Consider the following 9,875-nt stretch of genomic DNA (forward strand, 5'->3'; position numbering starts at 1 on the left):
TCACTGTGTGGGCCCCCCGAAGCCATCAAACTAAACCGGAAGTGTTACAACCGACTCCGTGACGTCGAAGCGCGGGGCCCCCCAAAACGCGGGGCCCGGGGCGGTCGCCCCGATTCACCACCATACCACAGGAATCGCCCTGGTTATACGTCATTGTCCGTGCATAAAACTGATAACTGGCATTCAATATTTTTTTTACCAATATGGTTACTGGTCTTGCCCTTTGTTTCTAGAATTACAGTCCCAGATTAATCTCTTATTGGTGGAAATTAAGTGTTGCAGAAAATGTTTGAAACTGCTTTAGCAAGTGATCAAAATGGATCAGAGCCAAGCGGGCAGGGTTCTGCCAGGTTTTTTTGTATTTGCAATTCACAAAATCAAACTTTTTCTGCTTGATGACACACTGGCAATTTTTCATTGTAGGTTTGTAGAGATGAGTGAGACCAACAGTGACTCCATCTCTTTCTTATACGCCCTCCCTTCAGAAGAGACTGCTGCTTGGGAGCTAAGGATTGACCAAAGTGCAGCGTTAATTTCCAAAAAGTGCATAAATCAAGGATACATGTTTACACACACAGCAGCATAATAGTATTAACAGCCAAGGCACATATTAATGTATAATTTATTTCAAAACAGAGTTTATGCCATCGGAAGCAAGATTGTTTTTTTCGCCAGATAATGCTTTTAGCCTTGCTAATTTGATATTTAAGGATGTTAGAGGTGCTTTGTGGCGATTACAGTGGTCAGATGTGTCATTTGGTGCAGTCACATCAACTGTGTGCCAAGTTAGGTCAGAAGTTACGTACACAGCTAAAGTACCTATGGGAATCTGCGACAGAGTCTGATCTGCGAGTAGAACAGTCAACCAATCGGTCAAGGTTGTTCTCAATTGACATACATTCAGCTTCACCGTCAGTTTCATTTGTAGCGTGGCTCTCTTGCAGTTATACATTGCTGTGTACAAGTCACCAATGACAATGATCTAAGCACCTTATATACAAGTTCAATGCAGTACTAGTCAGATTAGAGAAGAGTTTTGAATTATTATCTGCATGTGGTGAGCGGTTAAGCACAACCACTTAATTTAGTGGAGGGAGAGAATCACAGACCCAGAGAAGATCAAAACAGTGTCAGAGGTGATTTAAAGCTTTCGTGACTGCAGTGATTTATATTCTTGGTTCTTTCGGTAAAGTCACGTTGAAGGGAAACAATAAAATAATAAAATATATATAAAACATATATATAAAATATATATTATTTTATTGTTTCCCTTCAACGTGACTTTACCCGAAAGAACCAAGAATATATAGTGTCAGAGGCCTCAGGGTAAGGGTGGTGTGAAACGTATATATGTATGCATGTTTAACTTTTTTGTACGTAGCCAACCGTGCTAATCAGATGTGAAATAGACGATATCTATGATTCTCTCTGGTTATTTCGGCAAAGTCACGGAGATAGAAAAAATAACTAAAGAAAACACGACGTTGCAGTCGCAACACAAGCGTCCATCTTCAGGTGAGAAAATTATCTGCTGTTATGGCTTTAGAAATTAGCATGTCAATGAGCTTTAATTAGTAGCCGGAAACCAAAACGACACGGGTGGCTGAGTGAAAATCATAGCAGTTCAAACTTAACGTGGTTTATCACGTCCTTCCAATGATTGCTCAATCTGAATGAAGACAGAAGCTTGTGTTGCGACCGAAACGTCGTGTTTTATTTTGTTATTTTTTCTATCTACGTGACTTTACCGAAATAACAAGAGAGTATGGATTCCTGCAGTCACGAAAGCTTCAAATCAAGACCAATATCTATGATGACACAAACTCCACCTTTGAAAACGCTGTAGGCTGATAACATTAGGTGAGTTTCTCTTCGGAACAGAAGATGGGATTTGGTAGTTTCAATGTGCCGATGAATCGACATGATGTTACTGCCGATACCCAGGATGCTGCAGAAGTAAATTGAAAACAAAAATTATGATTATTGGAAGTGGGAGCCTTCCTGTCAGCCACATGAGAGCAATTAACAGACGTCTGAGACATAGCTTAACATGAGAGAAGAGAAGTGTTATTAACCAGAGTCAACTGCTGCAGTACAGTCAGGGCACTTACACTTCCGATTAGAATGGTTGGCTACGTAAGATGTGAAATAAGTTTATGCATAAACCCATCATAGCCAAATGCCACTGTTCCCAAATTTGGCCTCACCGTTGCCCCCAGCAGTCATCTGCTTGGGGGCTCCTTCCAGGAATGAACCAGCACAACAGATGACTCCAGATCATACACCTGCTGCTAAGGTCACCTCCCACTGGGTATGGTCCTTGATACTGTCAGGTGGCCGGGCTGTGGGAAATCGCTTCACTGGGATACCCTCACAACGGGTATGGCTACCATGGGAAGAGACACCGACTGCAGCAAGAGCAAAACAATACTGGATCAAGCGCTGGCCGGCAACCTCAACCAGGTATAAAAACCAGGGGGAGCCCCTTTACAACACCTCGAGTATGAGGTATTGGTACTTTTCTTGGCAGTGTGTTAAGACACCGGTGTTAAGGGCACCTATTACACCAGTGCTATAAGCCACCTACCATCTTGTCTATTCTGTATGGGTTAGAGATCTGAAAGACCCAACGCAGAAGCTCCCTGGGGTTGATCTTCCACGAAGCTCATGCTCCACCATAAATAGCATCCACTGCACAAATCATGGCAGTAGATGCAGACACCTGATGCACAAATGGACAATTCAAAACTCTCCAGTGTGCCACTGTGGTCATCCAGAGCAGACCGTATAACGTATAACCACGCAATGCCCTATCCACAAATAGGAAGGAGACATCACAGTGATACACTCCACTGCTCCTGATGCGGTTATCTGGCTTGACCACCTGAATGTGAAATTGTATTTGCTGCTCTGCATCTACATCAGCCATACGGAAGAAGAAGATATCTAGGTCATAGCAAAACAACTCGAGAATAAACGTCAATCCTTTGAATATATGCATCCGTTGACGGTGCTCACAATTCACATCCAATATGGAAGCATTGAGCAAACCTAAGCAGAGAAGTGTCGCAAGCTAAATCAGGAAGGGACTTGTGCAGGATGCCGAGGGAGGCAACCAGGACAAGGGCAGTGGGAAGGGCAGCCAGGGGATCACAGCCAAGGGGGACACCTGAGGCTAGATGGTGAGCAGTCTGGCGGTCAGATGTTAACTGTGCAAAGGTTCAGGGTATTGGCGGGAGGAAGTGACGTTAGACGTGGTGGCATGCACAGCATGGCCATTACATGCACTCGGATTTGCGAAGTGGTATTAATAAGTACTGTATATCGATTATAAAACGGTTAGCATTAACTTTAAAATAACCAGACCGAGTAGCACTGCTCAACTGTCCTTGTGGGGATGAATATCGTGGGGGTATTGGATGTAACATCTCCGTGAATAGAATTATATTTTTTCATTTGATAAGCACATTGCAATATTCATAATCCTATCTGGATTGAAGGTGACAATCATAGAATGTTAACATAACCCTTCAATGTATGGGACTGCTATAGTGCTGTATTCAATACAAGTGATCCGGAAATTGTCGAGTGTTTAGATACATTGTAATGTTCTTCAAGAAATTGTATTACTATGCTTGAGGCTCACCAAACCTCAATACTCTTTATCAGGGAGAGTCATGCCAAGTTTTTGCCAGATGTGTAATCCCAATTGAGTAATTTTGAGCATTGAGATATTTGGCCGATACCGGTTACTTTGCATGGTGTTTTAAGCTAGGGAAATCAATGCAGAACAGGTGGAGAACATTCAAACTCCACACACAAACGCGCCAGAGTCGGGAATCGAACCCAAGGTCTTTTTGTTGTGACGCACAAGGAAGGCGCCACCCTGCCGCGCAAAAAAAACTCAGTTTGATCAATGACACGGAGGTCACGTGAGTGCAAGGGATTGTGAGTATGCAAGTTTACACGAGCAAGCTAATGCAACAGAGGTTGAATGGGGGCCTCAGTGTCTTTCCTGCCCCGGAACATCTGATACACGAGGCTGGGTCTGATTTCATTCGTGAACCCGGGTGGGAGGACGAGCGAGTTGGCAGGCAGTGGTGAAAACGAAAAACACTCCCCTCCCACACATACAATAGATATCACTGGGATTGTCATGCATCCCACATGCTCGTATTATTACTACAGGTGCGAGCCCCGGCAGGGACAGGGAGAATGTGACTCGCACAAGCGGAGTAATGCACTTGGTGTATATGAACGGCATTTCACACAGAAACTGGCGAATTTATTCGAGGGTGCATTTATTTCAAAAGCGCCGCTAGTATGACAACGCTCTTTAACTGCATGAGCATTTACTTAAAGCTGACAACTGCATGTAAATAACACGGCATTTTGTTGTTGTTAACGTGCCACACAGTACTAAAATATAGATTTTAAAATAAATTTCTTAACTGCCTTTTTGTGTTTAGTTTGTTATCATTCCCCCACACCTCCGATAAGCACGGTTGGCTACGTACGGTGCGAAAGAAGTTCAACATAATACATAACACCACCGCAGTATATGCAAATTCAATTCGGAGCATGGCATCATTCGCATCCCGTATCTAATCACCACGTGCAGAGATAAGTCGCGGCAGGCCTGCTCATTCGCGAGTCGTCAAATCCTTTGGCTGGACACCGCTGAGTGCGTGTGCGAAGGCGAGATGCTCATGATCTCTGCAGAGACATCGCGATTGGATTAAATGTCTCGTACGACACATTTTCGATGTCCGCCACCACAGCCATTGGAGTGAGGTGTCTCGAAGGGCCACCACCTGATAGGGCTGCACGGTGCGGGAATGCCGCCACCACCACCGCACTCCCGCACCCAGGGCCACCACCACAGCCAGGGAGGGAGGTTTCTGGATGGGCCATCAATCGACCTGGGAGTGCTGCACGGTGCGTGAATGCCACCACCACCACCGCAGCAGCAGCAGCAGCGGGCCATCGCTTACAACCTCCACCTCCTTGCACGCGATTGTGAGATGGCCCCACTGAATCGTAGATTTGCATTCCGGGGACAATGTACGCGCTTCCCAGAATACCGTGTGGCTGATGGATGTGTAGAACAATGCTTTTATATTTTTTTGAAGTGGAGGAAACGGATACGGTAAAGATGCGTTATTTCCCGATTATTTACTTTGTTAATTGTATTCTCAACAGCGATGCTAAATTATGATTTCGTGTTATATTATGAGTGGTCCTGTGCCGCATATGAATCGCTCTTCGGAATGAAAATTGTATTTAAAAAAAATGCAAGTCATCGAGCAATTCCCAAACAAATCTCCGGTTAATTCACACGGAAGTAAATCGCATACCGTGATGCTGAGAAGCGCGCAGAGGACGACGCAAGGCGCCGAGGTGAGGAGCGGCATCTCCCTCTCTGTCTCCTGAGCCCAGCTCGCTGCTGCTCCTCGTGGCTTGGGCGGGGGTGGGGGGCGCGCAGGAAGCCGGCCGGGGCTGGGCGTGGGTGCCAGGCAGCAGCAGTAGCAGCTGCAGGATTCCTCCCTCTCACGGAACCACCTATATCACCCGACCCGCCGCGCCTGTCCCTAACCGTTGCGTTTGGCCCGTGGCGCGCACCCAGCCCACGCGTTCCTCCGCCTGCTGCTCAATCAAGCGCGCTGCACGATGAGATGATGTGTCATCTATCGGAAGGCTTGAATGGCCCTGCCGGCCTTTCCCTAATGACGCCGCCCCCCCCACCTCCAAGCACGCAGCGGCGATGGTGCCGCTGCTCCCACTCGGCACGGTGATGCAGCAGGCGCGCTGCGCTCTGCCCCGAGCGGGCTGACGTCAGCCTCAAGGATGAGCAGCTCAAGCTGCGCGCGTTCAATCAGAACGACGTTGCGCACATCAGATGAGATGCTCTATTGCACACACACACACATTATTACATCGCTTTACGTGCCCACTGCTCCCCGCACCACACTATCTCTCTGTGCACGTTATGTGGAGCACGGTGGGGGAGGGGGGAAACTCACCACGGGGCTTCGCGTTTGCAATGCTATTTGTGTGTGTGTGGTGAATCAATTATCCCTGTAGCGCATTGCAGACATTTTACGATACAAAGTATCGACGGCCGTTTGCGCTGCAGGTAAATCATGCACACTGTCACTTCATGATTGATTGAGTATTAAGTGCAGTTTTAATCCTGCCCGCGGTTGTTATGGTCGAGGCCGATGACATCACGCGTGCTGCATCGCGATGGGTTGTCCAGGTTGGGGCGTAGGCTGCGTTGTGGGCAGCAGCAACAGAAGCGGGGGAGCAAAGGGCGGTGGACGGGAACGTCAGGACATTGTAACCAACCGGCTCGGCCCTGAGACGCATCCTCCTGTGCAGCATAAGAAGGGGGACGTGAGAGTGACGCTGCAAGCTGCAAGAGGCGGGAGGAGAGGGGAGGGAACGAGGGAGGGAGGGATCACTGACGGACAACGGATCCCGAGGATGCGATCACAAAGGTGCCGAGGAGAGACGGCACAAGGGAATGGCTTGCTTCTTGGCAAGAGAGGCAGTTCCGTTCGCGCTCTCTCTCTCTCCGTGACAGACGAACTCGCGTGCCATAGCACGCATGCAGCACGCGGCACGGCACGCCGCAACAGGCGATTGTACGGGGCATTGTTTTTCAATACGGGGTGTGCTAAATGGCCCATTACGAAGCAATGGCACGGCAATCTTGATTTGAAGCTATCGTGACTGCAGGAATCCACACTCTGTGGTTCTTTCGGTAAAGTCGCGTAGGCATAAAATAAAAAAACATGATTTATTTTCTTTTTTTATTTAATTTCATACCTACGTGACTTTACCGAAAGAACCAAAGAGAATGGCACAACACAGCCCTGTGCGCGCACCTGCCCAGAACGCGATGAACCACGGCATTGGGTGATGTCAATGCTTGCTTGCGTGAAACGGAACGACCCGGGCGATCAATTGTTAGACCACAGTGGATGGTGCAGCTAAGTTATTTAATGAAACATTATCTAATGCCGTCAGCACCATCGCCATGATCTGGGTCGGATTAACCCACAGGCTAATAAAGGCCATCAATATCGTGTGGGCCAGTGGCTCTTCGTCGCAAGGCCCGCGGGCCACTGGCGGCCACAAGTGGCCTTGTAGTGCGGCCCCTGAAAATACACAAAGTGACCCCCCCCCCTCCTGCTGCTGCTGTCAAACCCCCAATGGTTTCAAATGTGTGGCAGCCCTCACACTGATGATGTCTTATCGGCTAAAGTGCCCCCCACCCCACCCCTCTGAAATTGAGTGAACAACGCTGTTGTAGGCCCTCCTCTGGGCCCTCCATTCCATGTTGACGTAACAGTTGAGCGGCGGTAGCGCGCCCATCGGACATCGTTTTGTCTTGGAATGACGATGACAACATTCATGACTTTGCCCCACAGCTGAGGGTGAGAGGAAACCAAAATAATTGTTTGAAGAAATGAGTATCGCGAGTGATCTGCGTTTGATGATTTTGAGTGGAATAAATGTGTTAATTTTACATTAGGTAAATCATTGTTTTATGACAATTTTTTTTCCGATATGTATAACTGTCCATACTAATTCCCTTGCCTTCCTATTAGCCCGATGCCCCTCATAACCTTAATCCAGCCCTACGCATGATCACGCGATGCCACAATCCATCTCCTGCTCTTAAACTGTTTCCCCTCGCTGTATCTCCACTGGTCATCCTCTCGAGAGCCAGCCCTCATTAGGCTGCTGTTAATTAACAGTCTTGCCCATCACCATAATTCTGTACCAGACCCACTTTTCGTAGCAGTCAATGTGATGTCTGATTGGTGTTCGTTCCCTGATTCCTGTGAACTGAGTCTCGCTGCAATTACAAACACATTTCTTCAAGAAATGCTCACAAGTGATGCCATCACATCTACCCCTCTATTTAAGGAACGAGACAGGATTTCTCCACAAATCTGGCTGTCGCCTGATGAAGCTAGTTGTAATTACTGGCGAAACGTCGTACTCAGATTGTAAATGTTGTGGCTTTGATCTCCGACACACCGGTGTGCTGTACGTGTAACGAATTGGCACGTTCTGTTTACGTGACAACCCTTACTAGTTGGCTGTGTCGGGTGGTGGCGGGTTTAATGACACATTTGTATATTTACGCGATCTAACCCAAAAAAAAATCTGCATTATGGATGATATTGGTCGCGAAAGCCTACTACACATTTTTTCTTTGCACACTTTCAACGTTTCCGATGTATAGTTCATAGCTCAAATAATGCAGCGATTGAAAACGCTCTTCTTCAGCACCACTGGCATGCTGCATTTCTCTATCAAGTGCAGTTTGTCTTAGCGGTCGCATTTGCACCTCATCAATTTGATCCAAATGCGCCTTCAGTGGGACAGTAATTGCTCTTGGCAAACGCATTCTGCTGCGTTTTCCAGCCGCGTATCTCCTGCAGTTCTACATTGTTTAGCATACTTTCCTGCAGTGTGCGTATTTTTGCTGCCGTTTATGTTGAGCCGAGGCCAATTTTCTATTTGCTGGCGTTATTCAACATGCTGCACGAACAGAGTATTAGAAACAACTTTTCTGGATGGATTCCTGGCTGTCTGGCGGGCTTCCTGGCGGCGTCGACGGGCAACGTAGCCGTGATCACGCATCTGCGTGATGACGTCACCAGCATTCCACAACGTTGAGCCTTGTTCGTGCGGGCTGACGTCACGCCTCCCCCCAATCACCCTCCATTCCGTTTAACACGCAAGTAGCAGTTGTTTGGTTTGGTTTATTTGGTCAGGTAAAGCCCATTAAGCTATATAGCTCCTTTTCAGAAGCCACCTGGCCACAGATGATAGCTCAACGAAGTGGCGTATCATGTAGACATTTCTACATGTGGAGGGAAGAACCGGAGGAACAGGAGAAAAATCCACACGACCGCGGGGAGAACGTACAAACTCCAAATATACAGGCGTCAGGGTCAGAATAGAACCCATGACCTCCTGTTTACTAGGCGAGGCAGATAGCATCTCGCCACCGTAGAGCTTTTGCGACCAATATCCATAATAGAGGGGTTTTTTGGGGGGTTAGATCGGTAAGGTTTGTCACGTAAACAAAACATGCCGATCCGTTACTAGTTCAGCACACCGGTGTGTGTCGGAGAGTAAACTCACAACATTTACCATTGGAGTACGACGTTTCGCCAGTAATTACAAGCAGCATCATCAGGCAGATAGCCAAAGTTGTGGAGAAATCCTCCTGCCTTGGTCATAAAAAAGAGGGATAAATGTGATGTCGTCACTTGTGACGAAACGTCGTACTCAGATTGTAAATGTTGTGGCTTGGCTCTCCAACACACCGGTGTGCTGTACTAGTGACGAAATGGCCACGTTCTGTTGACGTGACAACCCTTACTAGTTGGTTGTGTCGAGTGGTGGCGGGTTTTTACGACACAACATTTATATATTTACGCGATCTAACCCCAAAAAAACCTCTTTGATGGACGCTACGGTATTATAATCTCATGTGTACTATGTTAGACAAAAGTTTTGCTGGCTGACTGGAGAGAGGGACGGGCGTTCAAGTCCAAAACACATGGCGTGCTGCTAATGAGTAATTAATTTACATTTTGTTTCATCGTGACAATGTCATGATCAATCAGAGTTCGATAATATTCTTTCGTACGGCTGATTTAGATGCAAAGCAACAAGTACAATTTCTCATTCAGGCGGTCAAGCCTAGATAACCGCGTAAGGAGCACCAGTGGAGTGTACCATCGCTGTGATGTCTCCTTCGTATTTGTGGATGGAGCATTGTATCCTTATATGCTGTACGGTTCTGTTCTAAATGGCCACAGTCGCACACTACTGGAAAGTTTCCC

At 47.2% G+C, this 9,875-nt stretch overlaps 1 protein-coding gene across 3 annotated transcripts in view; it reads right to left on the reverse strand.

Moving 5' to 3' along the window:
* LOC116939849 (receptor-type tyrosine-protein phosphatase O-like) overlaps window positions 1-6,326 on the reverse strand; it is a 77,817-nt gene extending 71,491 nt beyond the window's left edge. Inside the window, exon 1 of one of the 3 annotated variants that reach the window (XM_076065255.1) lies at window positions 5,358-6,326. In XM_076065255.1, the coding sequence (XP_075921370.1) occupies window positions 5,358-5,414 (57 nt within the window). In that variant the 5' untranslated portion in view covers window positions 5,415-6,326. The remainder of the gene's footprint in view (window positions 1-5,357) is intronic. The other 2 variants (XM_032948756.2, XM_032948757.2) reach the window with 2 other exon arrangements.
* Window positions 6,327-9,875: the final 3,549 nt, after the last annotated feature.

This window comes from Petromyzon marinus, chromosome 7, assembly GCF_048934315.1.
Source record: "Petromyzon marinus isolate PM22_M1 ecotype Great Lakes invasive population chromosome 7, UKy_Petmar_22M1.pri1.0, whole genome shotgun sequence".
NCBI lineage: Eukaryota > Metazoa > Chordata > Hyperoartia > Petromyzontiformes > Petromyzontidae > Petromyzon > Petromyzon marinus.